The sequence below is a fragment of the Cynocephalus volans genome, chromosome 2 (assembly GCF_027409185.1).
Source record: "Cynocephalus volans isolate mCynVol1 chromosome 2, mCynVol1.pri, whole genome shotgun sequence".
NCBI classification, from domain to species: Eukaryota; Metazoa; Chordata; class Mammalia; order Dermoptera; family Cynocephalidae; genus Cynocephalus; species Cynocephalus volans.
In genome coordinates, this window is record NC_084461.1 from 90,014,791 (window position 1) to 90,035,779 (window position 20,989).

The following is a 20,989-nucleotide window of genomic DNA, read 5'->3' on the forward strand; positions in this document are numbered from 1 at the left end:
TAGTATTCCAAGCATTCCTTGTGAACAACAAAGACACAAAACTTTGATACTCGTTTTGCTGATTTAGCAGATATTTTACTCAAATGAGATAAGGCTATTTTAGAGGGGAAAAAAATGTACTCTGGAGCCATAAAATAATTTCCACCCTGATGAAGACTCTGACATTTTGGTTAGAGCATTTGAAGAAGTGTGAATAGTGGTTTAATAGTCTTTATCAGGCTTCTGGAACATCTTTTCCAAAATCCCTGCTGCTACAACTGCTGCTCCTATTGCTAATGTTAGGCATTCTGACCTACTAGAAAAATCTGTGGGGAAAAAAAAAGTCATATGCTTTTTCTTCAAAATTTTGAGGGTAAAAAATAAGAAAGAAATCAGTGTTAAATTTATCTGGCTATAATATATCAGGCAACTAGATAAGCCTGTTCATTTGTTTGACTATTGGAGTTGGGTCAGCAGATGGGTAGGTAAAAAACCCAGTGCCTAATTTAGAGATAGGTAAGGAGTCCAAATTTATTCTTGCTATTTTGGGGAATAGTTTTCTAAACTGAATACAAAGATACTGGTGTATATGAGGAACATACTGATTTTCCTCATCATTTCAAATGCACCTGTCTGCTGCAGGAGTGGAAGTTGCATCCTCCCAGCCCACAGTTTCACTGATGGAACTTCCTCCCCGTTGTGTCGGAAGAACAGGATGAGGTGAGGGCTCTCTAAATCATGAGATTCACGGAGACCACATTACTGCCCACAAAACTACACCATCCATGGGAAAATTAATATTGTACCTTTGAAGAATGCCCAATGTCCTTTCTTTATTCAAATCCAGAAAGAAGAAGGCTCTTTTATATATTATAGATAAAAAAAATCATGTTACCAAAGACTTATGTCTTTTTTTAATAAGGGGAAATATTAAAGATCTCTTAAAAACTCTCTAGTGTTATTTTTTATCATGCATTAATCTTTTCCTTTTCTCTCAGAGGTGTTTTAGCCTCTTCCTACTTTGAAAAACTGAGGTTGTACAAGGAGAAAGAAGAAGGCCATATTATTTGAGGAGCTGAAGTGTTGGTAAAAATAAAAATCTACAGAGCATCAGGGCTCAACTTTAGTGCACATGACATTCATGGTGTGTGTGTGCATGTGTGCATGCGCGTGTGTTTTTTAAAATATGTATTGCTGAGCCCCATCCCATAAATCCAGATTTGGTAGACTTGATGTGATGCCTGGAGTATCTGAAAAGTGCCTGAATTGTTCTAATTTGTAGTTCTCAGGCAACATTTTGAGAAACACTGAGATAGAGATAGGAAGGCTATTTTAAAAGCTCTTTTACGAGCTACTTTTAAGTACCTATAGTTTGTATTTGGAGCCCTCAGACTGTCCCTTTAGTGAGTCTTTCTGCTTTCTTGTGATGTCCACTTCCCCTTCTGGCACTCCCCCACATACAGTGCCACGCTGCTGGACTCAGTTGCCCACCCCTCCACACCTGGGAAAGGAGACACACCTGATGTGTTCCAGAAAGATCCCCTCCTTCCCCTCATTCTCTCATTTAAACTTTATTTCCTTCAGGATCTTTCTTTATACCAGGTGGCAGCACTTAAGAAGCAACCTGATGAACAACCTAATGCTTATTAAGAATGTAGTGATTGAAAATAGTTTAATGCTCTCTCCTCGGGTCCTTTTGTTTTAGTTGTTTCCTTTGACCAAATCATTCTCCCAGATCATTGATTTACCTTATACATTATCTATTCAGACAAGCATCCTTGATCCCTTGAAAATAGCCTCCCAATCTCATTCCACCCTCCAGCCACCCTCAAATCCAAATACTTATCAGTATCTAAAATTATCTTGTTTTTTTTTTTTTGTCTCTTCCCCCAGTAAAGCATAATTCCATGAGGACTGTAGGCCTTGTTGACCATTTTTACAGCTCTGTCCCTGCATAGAGTAAGTTCTCAATATGTACTCGGTGAATAACTGAGTGGATGTGAATTTCTCTCAGGAATATCTTTTAAAAGTGGGCATGGAACTATGGACTTACTTTTATCCCTGGGAATTCCAGGTACTGGGCAGTCTGCCAAGGAGGCTATTTTGGGAAACTGGCCTTCTTCTAATTTACACCCTGAACATATACTTGGCAAATGGGATTTTGTTATAGGGGGAAAAACAGAAGGTGGCGGGAAAAAGTCAAAAAGGCGAAGGGGTTGTATAGTGGATTGAATTATGTTCCCCCAAAACTCACTGAAGCTTGAATTATGTCTCCAAAGTTTTATGTATTAGAAACTTGGCTCTCAATGTGACAATTAAGAGGGTGGGAGATCCTATCATGGTAATTGATTATACAACCATGCTGTAGTGAGTGGATTAAAGATGGTGGTCAGGGTGTGGTTCTGAGGGCTTTAAAAAGGGAGTGAATGAGAAGCTCTCTCTCTTGCTCTCTCTGCTCTCTTTGCTTCCAGCATTTTGTAATGTGAGACCCCTTGGTCACTGTCACCATCACCAGATGGACTTTGGACTTCCAAGCCTCAGAAACTGTAAGCAATAAATTTTGTTTTCTTATATATCATACAATTCCAAGTATTTTGTTAAAAGCAACAGAAATAGAGAGATACAGAAAATTGGTACCAGAGAAGTGGGGTGTTGCTTATAACAGATACTTGAATATGTGGAAGCAGCTTTGGAACTGGGTGTTGGGCAAAGGTTGGAGGAGTTTGGAGGACTCAGAAGGAGACAAAAAGACAAGGGAAAGTTTGGAATGTCTTAGAGACTGGTTACGTGGTGGCGAGCAGAATGCTGATAGAAATATGGACTGTAAAGACTATCCTAAGGAGGTCTCAGATAGAAATAAGAAGGAGTTTATTGGAAACTGGGGCAAATATCACCCTTGCTGTGAACTGGCAAGGAATTTGGCTGCATTCTGTCCATGACCTAGGACTTTGTGGAAGTTGGAACTTAGGAGTTGTGAACCAGAGTATTTGGTGGAAGAAATTTCTAAGCAGCAAAACATTAAGGAACCTGCATGGCTACTTGTAACAGCCACTGCTGAGTTATGGTGGCAAAGGCACAACATAAAGACAGAATTTAAAAGGGAAGCAGAGTGTGAAGATTTGGAAAACTTCCAGCTTGGCCATGTGGTAAAGAAGCAGAGAGCATTTTCAGAAGAAAACTTCAGTGGTACTAAGAAGATTAACACAAAAGAATGGGATTATCAAGAGAAGGAGCAAAAGGCCCTGAAGGCATTGCAGAAGCCTCTGGAGCAAACCCTTCCATTTCAGGTCCGAAGGACCAGGGAGACAGAATCGTCTTTGGGGACAGGCCTGAGGCACCCTCCACCGGCTTGCTGCTCAGGGGCACCGCCAGAAGCTGCTTCTAGCACCAGCACCCCAGCTGCTTTGGCTGCTCCAGTCATGACTAAATTGGCCCCAGGTGTGGCTGGACCCGCAGCTGTGGAAAATATAAGTCAGAAGCCTTGGCAGTGTCCACGTAGTGTTAGGTCTGCAGGCTCGCAGAATGCCAGAGCTCTGAAGGCTTGGGAGTGTCTACCCTGATTTCAGAAGGTGTACGGAAAAGCTTGTGGGCCCAGGAGGAGATTTGTCTCAAAGGCGGATTCACCACATAGGGCCTTCACTAGAGCAGTGCGGAGCAGAAATGTGGGGTCAGAGTTGCAGCAGAGAAACCCCAACAGCGCCATGCCTAGTGGAGCCGTGGGGGTGGGACAGCCATGGAGATCCCAGACTTGTGGAGCTACCAGAGTGGAATGCCAGCCTGGGAGAGCTAAATGTGGTCTGCCACCAGGAGAGCCATAGGAGCAGAGCTGCCCAAGGACTTGGTGACCCAACACCCGCACCAGCATGCAGAGGACGTCAAACATGGAGTCAAGGTAGCCTCATTCACTGGCTCTGAGATTTAACCCTGCCCTGCTGGGTTTTGGACTTGTCTGAGACCTGTTGCCCTTTTCTTTTGGCCTATTTCTCCCTTTTTGAATGGGAATATTTACTCTATGCTTGTCCCACCATTGTATGTTAGAAGTAGATAACTTATTTTGACTTCACAGATGAGACTTTGGACTTTGGACTTTTGAAGCAAAACAAGTTAAGACTTTGGGGATGAAATGAATGTATTTGCATGTGAAAATGATGGAAATTTTGGGGGGCCAGGGGTGGAATGCAGTGGATTGAATTATGTCCTCACAAAGCTTACTGAAGCTTGAATTATGTCTCCAAAGTTTTATGTATTAGAAACTTGGCCCTCCCTGTGACAGTTAAGAGGGTGGGAAATCCTATTATGGTAATTGATTGTGGGACTATGTCATAGTGAATGGATTAAAAATGGTGGTCAGGGCATGGGTCTGAGGGCTTTAAAAAGAGAGTGAATGAGAAATTCTCTCTTGCTCTCTCTCTGCTCTCCTTCCAGCATCTTGCAATATGAGACCCCTGGGTCACTGTCACCACCACCAGATGGGCTTTGGACTTCCCAGCCTCAGAAACTGAAGCAATAAATTTTATTTTCCTATAAATCACCCAGTTTCAGGTATTTCATTATAAGCAACAGAAATGGACTAAAACAGGTGGTTTTCTTTAGTCAAAAACTCCTTTTTTGAAGAGGAAGTGAGCTTCCTGATACTGTACAAATAGCTCCATCAGAGTATCATCCTAAAAAAACATGGTTATCCCATGACAGACAACCTTCCCCATGTACCTTAACACCCTCCTAACCCAGAACTAGCTGCTTAGTGCCATGTGTGGCCTTCGTAGGGGAAGTTGCCCAAAGTTGGAGGCTGGTAATTTCAGTAAGGGGATTACAAGTGAACATCAGCTACCGGGCTGAACTGCTGGATTTTCTGTTGCAAATTGTATGATCTTTAGGCCTCGTTTTTCTATTTTGGAAAAGGAGGAGTTTGACCTAAATGATTTCTCATGTGTCTTCCAGCATTAACAAAAATTTTAAGATTTAAACTACTATCCATTTTCTGTTCTAAAAAACCATCTGTGAGTAAGCTACTCCACCTACTGGGCATCTCTTAAATTACAAATAAGATTCTAATGAGGTATGGAAACTTGGAGATGACCTTAAGATCCCTAACATATTGACCACATACATATATTGACTCATTCCCTTCTTTCTGAATGCTGAAAGCAGTCTTCCATTGATTGGCTATTTCTCTGCTTTATTTATGTGAACTAAGCAAATGCTGCTCACACATTTTACTTAATAGTTTGTATGTTTGCCTCTGAAATCTCATACCTTTATCTATGGGATGACATAGTTGAGACAGAGGAACAGGTGAGACGGGCAACCTGAGAAGGCTGAGATCTGGAGTAGAAGCAGATTGGCAGAGTGAGGTGAAGCCCTGGGATGTGAACCTGGATGCTGAGTCAGGGGGCTGCAGTCTCCAGGGGCAGGTAGTTTGCAGGTAGGCACAAAATTGGGGACAAAAGCACTAGGAAGAACTAGGAAGGAAGCTTGGTGCAGTGGAAAGAAAATCTTTTTCTTTTTTGGCAGCAAAGCAGACCTGAAGCTTGAATCTGTACTTAGTTATCAGCTATGTCATCACAAGCAGTTTACTGAGAATGAGGCAAAATGGGTCAAGGGGATGGAATCTAGTATCTGAAACTATGCACTAGACCCTGTAATAATTGGTTTACATATGTTATTTTCTTTATTCCTCACACAAGCCTTATCAGGTATACATACTTTCCTATTAAATGTTGGTGGCCCATTGCTTTTTTATCCTACACACTCTTCCTGGATAGTCTGGGCATGCTTTTGATTTCAAACACTACCTGCATAGTTCAAGCAGACACCTGATTGCAGTGGGTTAGGAAAGATGGTGGAGAAAGATAGCATTAGGTGGTACATTAAAAAATTTTATATTAGAAGGCGAGAAGAGAGATGAAAATTTAGTTATAAGATATGTGCACTCAAGGGAGCTCCCCGCTTTTTTCCCCAGGATGGAAGAGACAAACATGTTTTTAGACTCAGAAAAAGTGAGGTCAAAGATACAGTCAAGTCCAGACAAGGCTAGTCATAGCAAGACAGGTTTGCTCTCCCATTAAGTATTTTGTTTAGTGGACAATTACTTCACAGTAGCATATGACTCTACTGATCACTCCTATCTTTTAGAAACATATTCCCCTCTGGGCTCTGGGAACACAAGATCCCCTTGGTTTTCTTCTTGCTCCATTGGCTATTCCTGTTCAGCCTATTGCTGGATCCTCTTCCCCATGCTAGACTTCTGACTGGCTCTGTCCTCCACCCAAGGCCTTTGTCCTCAGCTTTCTTCTTTTGTAATCTACATTCTTCCTGGGTGACCTCTTGGCATATAATACCATCTCTATGTGCACACGATTAACACAGCTGACTCTCTTTCCAGATCCCTCCCCAGAGTGCCAGCATTCTATTTTCACCACATAGTCACTGGCATATCTAGTAGGCATGGAACCATTTGAATAACAAACGAGACCATAAGGTGCCATCAGAAATCAACCATATTGTTTCCTTCCACTGTCCATTCAAATCCATTCCTTGGACCAGGTTTTCCACTGCCTCTTGGATTAATTCCAGGATAAGTCCCAAGAATAACCCATTTTCTGGTAACTCTTAGTTAACTAAAAATTGTAGCATAAAATCATTATTCTTAGAGCGTGGGCTGTGGAGCTACACTGGCCTTAAAAGCCGACACTCTGTGCTACTTCTCCACCCTGCCTCAATTTAGTTTTAGAGCTTTATAGATTTTAAAAAAGAATTGTTAGCCTTTTGACAATTTTGGAAGGGAATATCACTCATTTTCTTTTGATAAAAGGGAATAAAGATTAACAGGCCTTAGTTACAAAAGATTCAAGATACATGACTAAAATAATCCTATTTCATGCTCCAAATTTTACTCTTTGTTCAAAATGAAGCCTCTCACTACTGTGTGCCTTGCCTTCCCTTGGACTTCTCCCCCAACATAGCAAAATAAACATATTGTGACCATCAGAACTTCTGAAATAGAGACAAGTATTTCAAGCATAACACTGCTTTTTTCTTTGAGCATCTGTAAAGCCCAGTATATGAAGTGCCTCTTAGTCCCACACATGCACCCACATTTGGGTTCTTGCATACATCGATTCACAGAACAGAACAAAAACTGGCTTGTCGTGCTACAATGTACCAGGAATGCCTCCTTTTGTTTTTAATCTGGTTGAACAGTCAGTCTTATTCTTTGTAAAGTTCAGTTCCACTGTGGCACCTATGGGCTAAATATACCCGACTTTTAGGGTAGATGGCCTATAAGGGAAATGTTATTTAAAAAAATTTTTTTCACACCAGCTATTCCTCTTTTTTTGTATCTCCAACTTTTCTCTCTCAGGTTGATTCTATCCCCATCAGCCCATCAGCGGTCACACTTAAATTGGTGACTTATCCCTTAAAAACTATGACAAAAACAAGCCTTCCCTTATACCACCTTCCTTTTGGACTGTCTCTGGGATTCTTCTTTTGGTAATGGCAGACTAGTTAATGAGTACTAACCTTACTACTGAAAAGTAAAAAAGCTAAAGTATATGAATATCTCTTTGCATATATCAGAGAGCCAGTAGGACAGTGAATACTAATGGAGCTAAAATCCAGCAGAAGATGAGCTCAACATTGAGGTCATTTCCACTGAAGAAGCTGAGAAGAGAGTTTTCAACAGACTCATGGGGATGAGACTCCTTCAAGGAGGTGGTCCTGATAAATCAGGCTCTGAGTTAGAACACTGAAGAATAGCCCTGGATGAGGGTGGATGGGAAAAAGACCAATCTTCACAGGGAATGAAGAATGACTTACAATTGTTTTAGCGCTGATTAGATTAAGATGATCTTGGGTTATTAGTACTCTTATCTTTCCAACAGAAACAAAACTCCAGATAAAGAAACCATTCGATACAGACTTCAACATGATTATGATTAATATGTTCAAAGAAACAAAGTGTGAAAATTTCAGCACAAAGAAGAAACTATAAAAATAAATCAAATGGAAGTAGATGTGAAAGTATAATTGAAATTGAGAACTTTGTGGAGTTAATTTGATATTAAACTGTACAGTTGGAAGTATGTCAGAAGAATATATGCAGAGTAAAGCACAGAGAGACAAGAAGAATTATTTCAATTGAGAAGTTAGCTGATGATTTTATTGTTACAAGGAAAGCCAAAAGAAAATGGAAAGACACATTCAAAGTTCTGGGAAAAAAAAAAAAAAAAAACTACTAAATCTAGAATTCTGTATCCAATAAAATAATTCTTAAAGTTTTAAGGAGAGAGAAAAATATTTGCTGGTTGTAACTGGAGAATTCATAACCAGAAGATCTCTGACTAAATAGTGTTCTACTGGAAAAAGGAAAATGATCTCAGGTTAAAAGTTTGAAGATACAGGAAGAGATGAATATCAATGAGAAGAGATAAACGTGAGTAAATATAAAAGAATATTGATTGTATAAAGGAATACTAATAATATCTCTTAGGATTTGCAATCTGCATAGAATTGAAATTCATGGTAACACAAATATGTTACATAGGACATGGTTAAATTAGATGCTGTAATGTTCATAGAATAGCGTAAGTACTAATATTATATTAGACTAGAAGAAGTCTAAGTGCATGTGGTAATCTTTTGAATAATCATTAAAACAATAGTAAAAGAATTAATAACTACCAAGATAAATGGAATAAAAAAAAACATTTAAGGAAAGGAAAGGTGAGGAAAAGAAACACTGAATAGAAGTGTCAAATTGGAAGCAAAAATAATGATAGTTTATTAAAACTATATTATATCAGTAACTACATTAACTGTAAATGGACTAAATACTCTTCAGTTACCCTATTTCTCTAGTGTATTTCACAGCCACACCTTTCAAAAGATAGGTCTCTGAATGCTGTTTTTGAAAAATTTTCAACTCACGTTAGTTAGTTGTTGTTTTTTTTTCTTCTAAATTCACTCTGCATTACTCACATTGCTCTTGCCAAAGTTGTCAATGACATCCATGATGCAAAATCCAATGGGTGCTTTCCAGTATTCATTGTAGTATGGCTCCTCAGCAGTACTGAGAAATCACCCTTTTTCTTGAAACTTATATTTATTTTTTGTCTTGGCTGTATGACACACATTTTTCTGAGTTTTGTTTATTTCTCTGTGGCCACCCCTATCAATCACCTTTCCCATCTCCTCCTTCTCTGCCACCCTCAGGGCTTAAGTTAAAGGCTCCCTTTTCACCTCACTTTATGTTCTTACCCTTAGCAATTTCATCAATTTCTGTAGCTTTAAACACATACTCTTTATATACCATATATATGTATAGATTACATAATTATAAAATATACATTATAACTATGTATAATCTCCCTCCCCCCCCTCTCTCTCTTTCACACACACACACACACCCCAAATTTTTCTTGTTAGTTCCAACCTTGAATATCCAGGTGCCTACTTAAGAATGGCAATCACATTGTCAGTCACAATATCACAGTAGTTTAAACTGAACTACTGATCTTGTATCACTCTATCTTGTGACTTGTTCCTATTCCAATAAATGATACCTTATTCAACCAGTTACTTTTGCCAAAAGCTTCAGTCATTCTTAACTACCCTTCCCCTATACTATAGACTGAATGTTAGTATCACTTCAAAATTCATATGTTGAAACCTAATCCTCAATCTGAGGGTATTTGGAGGTGGACCTTTTGGTGATTAGATGGGATTAGGGCTCTTATAAAGACAATCTGGACTTCCTTGTGCCTTCTACTATGTGAACACAGTGAAAAGATGGCTATCTATGAACCAGGAAGGGGACCCTCACCAGACACTGAACTGCTGGTGTCTTGATCTTAAACATGTGAGCCTCCAGAACTGTGAGAAATAAATTTCTGTTGTTTATAAACCCCTGGTTAATGGTGTTTTGTTATAGTAGCTGGAACAGACATTTAATCCATCACCAAATCCTATTGATTCTAGCTCTTAAATATATCTAGGGATATAATTATGTACTTTATTATTCTCACTTGGGTCAAGACTACTGTCACCTCTTGCCTAGACTACGGCTCTAGCTTTCTAAGTGGCATTTCCATACTACTATTGTGCTCCTCCAATTCATTATATACATACAGTCAGAATTATTTTTTTGAAAATTTCCTTCCCTTAAAACATTTTAGTGGCTTTCTGTTGTAGTTAGAAGGACCTCTAAAAATCCCTATTATTGCCTCAAGGCCCTGTGTAGCTGGCCTCCTGCCTACCCCTATAGCCTGACCTCCTCCTTTCTCTGCCTTCTCCCTTCCACTCTGTCTTTAGCCACACTGGACTTTTTCTGAGTTCCTCAAACACGTCTTTTTTTCCCCCTCAGTTTAGGGATTTCATAAATATTATTTCTTCTGCCTGGAGAGCACTCATCCCAACTTGCAGTCTGGTTATCTTCTATTCAATCCTCAGTACTCAGCTAAAATGTTAGATCCTCAAAAAGAAATGTATTATGTACATCCCCTCCTCCTAATTTATACTAGACCCTCCATTTTACTCTTGTGCCTGCTGTCAACTTATTGTCTCTCAGCTCCAAATTCACCCCTCTATACATGCTCTGCAATAATGGATGACATTCCTTTATGTAGTCCTCCTTTACAGTAAGCATGGTGTTAGATATCTCAGTAGAGGGCACTAGAGGAACACTGCAGGGGTAAGGGGTACTCCTGCTCTTTCCAGCGGCTGCAAGATGGGTCTCAGTGTGGTTGTGTAGACATCAAGAAGTGCTTTGTTCCAGCCATGCACCCCAAACATGCTGTTCCTCTGAGACCTTGCAGTCCTAGGATTGCTTGGTTATCACCTTCCTGTAGCCCTCTCGATGTGGACATCCTATGCTCCAGGTCTCCTGTCTGCTTTGATGTCCTGACTTTCTCTGCTCACTTCCCTCCTTCCCAAGGTTTGTCTTTTGCAGTCCTCTCCATGCCACCATCTCCTGACAAGGCCTTTCTTACAGGGGCATCTCATGTTCTAGGCCTCCTGCCACACAGGCATCCTCACTTCCATGGCACACCCGTGCACAGGCCACAGTGAGGTTCGCTGGACCCATCTGTGCCCCAAAGGGTTTCTTCTTGTTTGCCCTGTGACTGAAGACTAACTCTGGCCCCACAAACCTGTGAGCTGCTCTGCTATCCAGTGGATTCAACTACATCTCTTCAATGAGATCTGAATCCCCAGCCTTGAAGAGGGGTCCCTCTTCCAAGTTGTCCTTCCTTGGATACATTCACTTTGTACCACATAGAGTTTTCTTATATCCAATAGTTATTATTTTATCATAGTTTAAAAACTCTTTATATTAAAACTCCCTCATTTAAAGCACTGTGTGATTCTATCTTTTAATTAGATCCAGATTGATACAACTGTCTTCTCCCTCCCTGTAATTTTACTTATGGTCCTATCACAATTGCATATTTATTTGTGAATCTGTCTCTTAATATCAGTCTCTTCCATGGAACTGTAAGCACAAACAGGGCAGGCACTGTGTCTGTTTTGTTGCCTTCCCAGTGTTCAGCATAATGCCTGGCTTCTAAAAAGTACTCAATAAATATTTGTTGCACGAATGAATACAGTATGGCTGAGATCATTTTCTGCTAATTTATTCTGTTATGTTCTTCCTATGCCCCATTAACTCTTCTCAGTTACTGCTATCTATTCTAAAGATCAGACATAATGTATTCTGGAATCTGTAGGATCACAAGGGACCAAATTTTGTCTCTTAAACAAAATAAGGCTGTATTTTTATATTCTGCCATCTCCATATTAAAACCTGTCATGGCAATGATAGTCACAACTGAAGTAACAATAGTTTTTTCTTAGCTACATCCAAATCACAAGAGTAATTTCCAAAGTCTAGAAGCAGTTAAAAGTATATTTTAATTTCCACTAGTATTACCACTGTAGTTCTAATTTTTCATATAAATTCCATCCCAGATTCATACACTCAAATCCCTACAGGGTCTGGTGTGTAATTCAAATGATTGGGCTCAGTGTAAGAAAATAAAGAGTAGTAAGGATTATGGAAAATTGGACGGCACATTCTTCACCTGAATGCATTTAATTAAAAAATTTATAAAAACACTGTGTCAGCCAAACGTAACAAATGCAGGCAGCACCAGTCCTGTGACTACCACCTGGCAAAACCAGACCTAAAATACTGGCTTCAGGAACCATTCAGAATTTCAAGAACCAGGAATCTTAAAACATGAGATGCTTGACATAAAGTTGCTTTATATGTTTTTGTTGAGGAAGAGTATTAAAAGCTAGCATTTACTATTATCACTATTTCACAAGAGGAAACAAAAATCATCACCAAAAGGTAGGAAAGACATAAATCTCAGGATAAAGAAAACCCAATTCTCAAGAAAGAACAATTGGCAAGGTTACATTAGTTGTTTTTATTTTTGGCTTTTGATGATAGATGGGAATAAACATTGTGGTGGTATTCAACCACGTTACAAGTCAGAATTACCTTGAAAGCTTAAAAAAGAACATACAATTTCTAGGACCACACTCTTGGAGATTCAAGAGGTAAGGGGGAAGCAGTTTGCATGTGTATTTTGGAAAACTTCTCTGGGCTTCTGAAGAATACCCAGATGGAAACTTCTGGTCTGTTCCACTTTAATACTCAGAATGCAGAGAATAAGGATGAAACATTGTTTCTCATCCTGATTAGAGAGAATCCTATTTTCCTGCACTGGAGGGAGACAAAGTTTTTCAATGTAACTGTACGACTCATATCACCATAAAAGGCAGAGCGCCTCATGGTCAATATCACAAATAGGTGATTCATAATCTAGGAATAGAAAATCTTCACAATAATTCAATATGCAAAATTATTGCTCACTTTTTTCAAATGCATTGATTTCTTTATTGATGTATTCCTTCCTTTGTTCCAGAAAGGAATTAAGGTTGTTCATATACATGCATATATATGTGTGTATATGTATGTGTGTGTGTGCGGGTGTGTGTATACACCCCCCCCCCACACACACACACATGAGGTCTTCAAAAAGTTCATGAAAAGATTTGTATTATTTTTTAATTCTATTTTTCCTCGAATATTTTGAAGTACGCTTGTGTGGGTATATATAAGTGTGTGTGTGTATGTGTGTGTGTGTGTGTGTGTGTGTATATATGCAGCTTAAAATTAAGTGAATAAACTAGGGCAATGTAAAATAAAGGCAGCAAAAATAGGATGGTGTCATGAATGAGGTAAACAACCAAAACTGCTGCTTTGAACACTTATTGGAAGTGGGTCGCAAATATGGTCTTGAGTGCAGCAGACAGGGTGTAAGACAGAAGTTTACAGTGTTCCCTCTGTTAGATGCGAGTGTTTATGAGCTCCAGAGGAGGGAGTTTATTCAGCTCCCACCAACTGTTGCTAGGGAATTTTTCAAGAGAAGTTGGAAACTGGGATTTCTGTGAAATCTCTTTTTTTAAGATATTTGCATCTGCTTAAAAAATTAGACACTGTATTGCACAGGGGTGAGAAAACACTTGTACAAGATGTGGCCTGAATGTTGATAGTTTGAGTTGCACATTAGAATCACCTGAAGAGCTTCCCCCAAATACACAGGCCTAGGCCCCATTCCAGACTTGCCGAATTAGAAACATCTGGGAGGAGGACTGAATCTGCATATTTTGAGAATATTCCCCAGGAGATTCCAACCTTCACCTATAGTTAGAAAGCACTCCTGTAACGACATCTGGGAAATGAAACAGGAATTCCAGGCCATGTCTCCAGTGCTCTGCTTTAGCAGCCTTGATGCCATCTAGGTCCTGTCACCTAGGGAACTGTGCCCAGGCACTGCAGCAGTGGCGAGCTATGCTTTGCCTTAAGCTCACCTTGATTTCTCTAGGGTACTAGGTATGCAGTTTAGTTTTTATTTTCTTGGCTTTGATAAGGAAGTTTTCACAGAGGATCTGAAAATAGGAATAAACGAGACAGAAATGCATGCCAGCCTAGATTTATGCAGCAGCAGAGAAAATAAATAACAATTCTCTGAGCTTCTGAAGGAGGAAAAGTTCCTGAGAAGCCACGGGAGAGAACACTATTTTCAGAATCCTACAACATGGTGCGTTACAAGATGATACTTTGGTCATGGAATAGTCCAGGTGACTGCACTACCCAAGGTTTCTTGTTGTGACACACTCCACCTCTCACCCCTCCCCCCAGCTTACCTTTCTATGTTTGTAATAGTGGAGGCAGCCGTCATGCTTCAGCACAAACCACCTCTTCCTCCAACCCTTCACGATACTGGAGTGAGTCCTCTTATGTAGGTAGCCACGGCAGGCGGGCCAAGGGGTATTGGGACAGCGGCTGATGTCAGATCCCACCACCAGAGTCAAGATGTCTGGACCTAGAGGCATGAATTTGGGAAAGCTCAGTGGCTGAAAATCTGACAGTCAATGGGAAGGACTGTTACTATTCTGAGAAATGGATGAGGAAAAGGTTATAGATTTTAGAAATGGAATGAAATAGAATCCTACAGTTATCCAAGCCCTCATGTCAATGAGGAAAATGAAATCTGGAGAGGTGAATGAATTCCCTGAGGACTCAGCTCATAAGAGGTGAATGAGATGTGGGACTCAGGTTTCCTGACTTCGAGTGCAGAACTCTTTCCATTCCACCACACAGCTGTGTTGGTTTTGATCACGGATCTCCGTCTGTTCACTTTCACTGTTTATAATATCAAGTAAAACCTTTAAACACATCTTGATTTACTTCCTAAGAAGGACAATGGGTGATGCTTGGCTTTTCTACCTCACTTTTATTCAAGATAATTAGTCTCCCTGACTGGGTTAGCCAGGGGGAGAATCTAAGTCACTGCTTATATCTGTTACCAATATTGTCTCTGATCAAAATCAATCACAAACCCTTGAACTTGGAAGCAGACAGAAGTTCTAGGACGGCTGAGATACAAGTGTTTTTTTCTTTTTCCTGTCTATCCAACTTTGTGCTGAGGGTTTAACCCTGAGCTTCCAGATTCCTGTCCTCTCTTTCTTAGAATGCCTTCTTTGGCACCTGGACCTTAAGTGATACTTCCTTTCCGTAGGATTGGTGTGGTGCATAGCATGGGGGAAACAGTCCCAGTCCTTGTTAATATGAGGTCACTGTTTACCCACTGTGCTTTGATGCAGCCAGCATGGACATAGACTTTTATCAAATGCCTACCTCTTGATGTCTCAAGAAAATCCTCTGAATGTCACTCAGACAGACAGCAACCCTGACATGCTTTGAAGACTGCAAATGGGTATGACTTCATTTACAATTCCTCTGAGAGGCAGGCCACATCCCTGAAGGGAGACATTTGGCCTTGGCAGTACTGACTTCATCATGATGTCTGACATTGAGATTACTGATCTGTTTAGAGCTGTCTATGGAAATGGGGGTCAGCGAGGAGGCTCTTCTTCTATAAATGACAAGCTCCAACCCAGGGGATCATTCCTGGATGAGCCACATGGCCCTGAAAACAAAGATTTGTCCCGGAAAAGCTGACACAGTCTTAACTTTAGCAGCACACAATGCACCTTGGTAATTAAATAACTCTCTGTGTGTCAAGATAATTCTTCATTGCCATGTAAATACATTTTAATTTATTGAACTGCCCTTAAGCTCCTGTCAAAAACACATCCAGAAAAATTAGAAGAAATGCTTCAGATTGACCGGCAACCCACAAATGTCTTTGTCTTTAGACTTCATTCCCCAAAGAACTGCACTCCTGGACTAATATGCATAGTTGACACATCTGCCAATTTATTTATGTAGTGCTGCAGTGTGCTGCCCCTGGGGGTCATTTTCCTCTTGCTTACACAAACTGCATATGGGTTTCTCTGATAACAATCAGGCAAAGCTTGTGTTTCAGCCCAGCCATAAACATAACTTGGTGTACTACAAAATAACTCTCTCTGGGGCAGGGATACAGATGGTCCTGCTGCATCATGGTGTCATCATATTAGAGGAAAGTTTCTCACATACAGAGTTAGGACATGATCATGATGTGTGCAGAGTTGCTGAGTTCCAAACAGCTGTTGGGTGGCGGTGGCTCTATACTCTTTACCAGGTCCTGTCAGGGGCTCAGAGGACTTGGGCCTGACATTCACAGAGTACCTTGATTTGAGACTTTAGATTTCTGATGTTATTTTTATTTATTTTTTTTTTAAATTTTATTTTGTCGATATACATTGTAGATGATTAATGCTCCCCATCACCAAAACCTCCCTCCCTTCTCCCTCCCCCCCTCCCCCCCAACCACGTCCTTTCTGTTTGTTTGTTGTATCAACTTCAAATAATTGTGGTTGTTATATCTTCTTCCCCCCCCCCCGGTTTGTGTGTGTATGTGTGTATGTGTGTGCGAATCCAAATATTAATTTTTAGCTCCCTCCAATAAGTGAGAACATGTGGTATTTCTCTTTCTGTGCCTGACTTGTTTCACTTAATATAATTCTCTCGAGGTCCATCCATGTTGTTGCAAATGGCAGTATTTCATTCGTTTTTATAGCTGAGTAGTATTCCATTGTGTAGATGTACCACATTTTCCGTATCCACTCATCTGATGATGGGCATTTGGGCTGGTTCCAACTCTTGGCTATTGTAAAGAGTGCTGCGATGAACATTGGGGAACAGGTATACCTTCGACTTGATGATTTCCATTCCTCTGGGTATATTCCCAACAGTGGGATGGCTGGGTCGTATGGTAGATCTATTTGCAATTGTTTAAGGAACCTCCATACCGTTTTCCATAGAGGCTGCACCATTTTGCAGTCCCACCAACAATGTATGAGAGTTCCTTTTTCTCCGCAGCCTCGCCAGCATTTATCGTTCATAATCTTTTGGATTTTAGCCATCCTAACTGGGGTTAGATGGTATCTCAATGTGGTTTTGATTTGCATTTCCCGGATGCTGAGTGATGTTGAGCATTTTTTCATATGTCTGTTGGCCATTTGGATATCTTCCTTAGAGAAATGCCTACTTAGCTCTTTTGCCCATTTTTTAATTGGGTTGCTTGTTTTTTTCTTGTAAAGTTGTTTGAGTTCCTTATATATTCTGGATATTAATCCTTTGTCAGATGTATATTTTGCAAATATTTTCTCCCACTCTGTTGGTTGTCTTTTAACTCTTTTAATTGTTTCTTTTGCTGTGCAGAAGCTTTTTAGTTTGATATAATCCCATTTGTTTATTTTTCCTTTGGTTGCCCGTGCTTTTGGGGTCGTATTCATGAAGTCTGTGCCCAGTCCTGTTTCCTGAAGTGTTTCCCCTATGTTTTCTTTAAGAAGTTTTATTGTCTCAGGGTGTATATTTAAATCCTTAATCCATTTTGAGTTGATTTTAGTATACGGTGAGAGGTATGGATCTAGTTTCATTCTCCTGCATATCGATATCCAGTTATCCCAGCACCACTTGCTGAAGAGGCAGTCCCTTCCCCAGTGAATAGGCTTGGTGCCTTTGTCAAAGATCAGATGGCAGTAAGTGTGTGGGTTGATTTCTGGATTCTCTATTCTATTCCATTGGTCAGTGTGTCTGTTTTTATGCCAGTACCATAGTGTTTTGGTTATTATAGCTTTGTAGTATAGCTTAAAGTCAGGTAGTGTTATGCCTCCAGCTTTATTTTTTTTGCTGAGCATTGCTTTGGCTATTCGTGGTCTTTTATTGTTCCATATAAATGTCTGAATAGTTTTTTCCATTTCTGAGAAAAATGTCTTTGGAATTTTGATGGGGATTGCATTGAATTTGTATATCACTTTGGGTAGTATGGACATTTTCACTATGTTGATTCTTCCAATCCAAGAGCATGGAATATCTTTCCATCTTCTTGTATCCTCTCTAATTTCTCTCAGCAGTGGTTTGTAGTTCTCATTATAGAGATTTTTCACCTCCTTGGTTAACTCAATTCCTAAGTATTTTATTTTTTTGGTGGCTATTGTAAATGGGCAGGCTTTCTTGATTTCTCCTTCTGCATGTTCACTATTGGAGAAAAGAAATGCTACTGATTTTTGTGTGTTGATTTTGTATCCTGCTCCTGTGCTGAAATCATTTATCAATTCCAACAGTTTTTTTGTAGAGGTTTTAGGCTGTTCGATATATAGGATCATGTCATCTGCAAACAGGGACAGTTTGACTTCATCTTTTCCAATCTGGATGCCCTTTATTTCCTTCTCTTCTCTGATTGCTCTGGCTAGTACTTCCAACACTATGTTGAATAGGAGTGGTGAGAGTGGGCATCCTTGTCTAGTGCCTGTTCTTAAAGGAAAAGCTTTCAGCTTTTCCCCATTCAGGATGATATTGGCAGTGGGTTTGTCATATATGGCTTTAATTATGTTGAGATACTTTCCCTCTATACCTAACTTATAGAGGGTCTTTGTCATGAATGAGTGCTGAACTTTATCAAATGCTTTTTCAGCATCTATAGAGATGATCATATGGTCCTTGTGTTTGAGTTTATTAATATGGTGTATCACATTTATTGATTTGCATATGTTGAACCAACCTTGCATCCCTGGGATGAATCCCACTTGATCGTGATGAATAATTTTTCGTATGTGTTGCTGTATTCTGTTTGCTAGTATTTTAGTGAGGATTTTTGCATCTATATTCATCAAGGATATTGGCCTGTAGTTTTCTTTTTTGGTTATATCTTTACCTGGTTTTGGTATCAGGATGATGTTTGCTTCATAGAATGAGTTTGGGAGATTTGCGTCCGTTTCAATCTTTTGGAATAGTTTGTAAAGAATTGGTGTCAATTCCTCTTTGAATGTTTGGTAAAATTCTGCTGTGAATCCATCTGGTCCTGGGCTTTTCTTTGTTGGGAGCCTTCTGATAACAGCTTCAATCTCCTTTATTGTTATTGGTCTGTTCAAATTTTCTACGTCTTCACGGTTAAGTTTTGGGAGCTTGTGTGTGTCCAGAAATTTATCCATTTCCTCCAGATTTTCAAATTTGTTGGCGTATAGTTGTTTATAGTAGTCTCGAATGATTCCTTGTATTTCAGATGAATCAGTTGTAATATCGCCTTTTTCATTTCTAATTTTTGTTATTTGAGTCTTCTCTCTTCTTTTTTTTGTTAGCCATGCTAATGGTTTGTCAATTTTATTTATCTTTTCAAAAAACCAACTTTTTGATTCGTTGATCTTTTGAATTGTTTTTTGGTTTTCAATTTCACTCAGTTCTGCTCTGATCTTAATGATTTCTTTCCGTCTGCTAACTTTAGGATTGGATTGTTCTTGTTTTTCTAGTTCTTTAAGGTGAAGTGTTAGGTTGTTCACTTGCCATCTTTCCATTCTTCTGAAGTGAGCATTTAATGCAATAAATTTTCCCCTCAGTACTGCTTTTGCAGTATCCCACAGGTTTTGGTATGATGTATCATTGTTTTCATTAGTTTCAATAAACTTTTTGATTTCCTGCTTGATTTCTTCTTGGACCCATATGTCATTAAGTAGAATGCTGTTTAATTTCCATGTGTTTGTATAGTTTCCAGAGTTTTGTTTGTTATTAATTTCTAGTTTTAATCCATTGTGGTCTGAGAAGATACATGGGATAATTCCAATTTTTTTGAATTTATTGAGACTTGATTTGTGACCTAATATGTGATCTATCCTGTAGAATGATCCATGTGCTGATGAGAAGAATGAATATTCTGAGGTTGTTGGGTGGAATGTTCTGTAGATATCTGCCAATTCCAATTGGTCTAGAGTCTTGTTTAGATCTTGTGTTTCTCTACTGATTCTTTGCCTAGATGATCTGTCTAATATTGACAGTGGAGTGTTCAGGTCCCCTGCTATTATGGTATTAGTGTCTATTTCCTTCTTTAGGTCTAATAGAGTTTGTTTTATAAATCTGGCTGCTCCAACATTGGGTGCGTACATATTTATGATTGTTATGTCTTCTTGATGGATCAGTCCTTTTATCATTAAGTAGTGTCCCTCATTGTCTCTTTTTATGGTTTTTAGTTTAAAGTCTATTTTGTCAGATATAAGAATAGCTACTCCAGCTCGTTTTTCTTTTCTGTTTGCATGGTAAATCTTTTTCCATACTTTCACTCTTAGTCTGTGTGAATCTTTATGGGTGAGGTGGGTCTCTTGTAGGCAGCATATAGTTGGGTCCTGCTTTTTGATCCAGTCAGCCAGTCTGTGTCTTTTAATTGGGGAATTTAAGCCTTTAACATTAAGAGTTGTTATTGAAAGGTGTTGATTTATTCCTAGCATTTTATTGGTTGTTTGGTTGTCTTAGGTGTCTTTTGTTCCTTGCTTTCTGATTTACTGTTTGGTTTCTTTGTTTGTTGGTTCCTTAGGTTGTAGATAGTGTTTTTGTTAGCTTGTTTTCTCTTCATGAATGCCATTTTTATTGTACTAGCGGGTTTAGATTTTTCTTAGGTTTTTATGGCAGTGGTAGTTATTTTTCAGGAACCAAACCCAGTACTCCCTTGAGGATTTCTTGTAAGGGTGGTCTTGTGGTAGTGAACTCCCGCAGTTTTTGTTTGTCTGAGAAATATACTATTTGCCCCTCATTTCGGAAGGATAGACTTGCAGGGTAGAGTATTCTTGGCTGGCAATCTTTGTCTTTTAGTATTTTGAAAATATCATCCCATTCCTTTCTAGCTTTTAGGGTTTGTGATGAAAAGTCTGATGTTAACCTGATTGGGGCTCCCTTATAGGTGATTTGACGCTTCTCTCTTGCAGCTTTTAAGATTCTCTCTTTGTCTCTGAGTTTTGCCAATTTGACTATGACATGTCTTGGAGAAGGCCTTTTTGGGTTGAATACGTTTGGAGATCGTTGAGCTTCCTGGATCTGAAGATCTGTGATTTTTCCTATACCTGGGAAGTTTTCTGCCACTATTTTGTTGAATATGTTTTCAATGGAATCTCCATTTTCCTCCCCTTCTGGAATACCCATGACTTGGATATTTGAGCGCTTGAGGTTGTCTGATATCTCTCTCAGATTTTCTTCCATGTCCTTGATTCTTTTTTCTTTCTTTTT

At 39.4% G+C, this 20,989-nt stretch overlaps 1 protein-coding gene and 1 long non-coding RNA gene across 2 annotated transcripts in view; one reads left to right on the forward strand and one right to left on the reverse strand.

Moving 5' to 3' along the window:
- LOC134370543 (uncharacterized) overlaps nt 1-20,989 on the reverse strand; it is a 118,813-nt gene that overhangs the window by 44,302 nt on the left and 53,522 nt on the right. The window contains exon 7 of the mRNA XM_063087615.1: nt 14,197-14,375. Within this exon, the coding sequence (XP_062943685.1) occupies nt 14,197-14,375 (179 nt within the window). The remainder of the gene's footprint in view (nt 1-14,196; nt 14,376-20,989) is intronic.
- Nucleotides 3,512-4,507, forward strand: LOC134370945 (uncharacterized). Its single transcript, XR_010022687.1, has 2 exons — nt 3,512-3,871; nt 4,405-4,507. It is a non-coding gene; the product is annotated as an uncharacterized LOC134370945 (long non-coding RNA).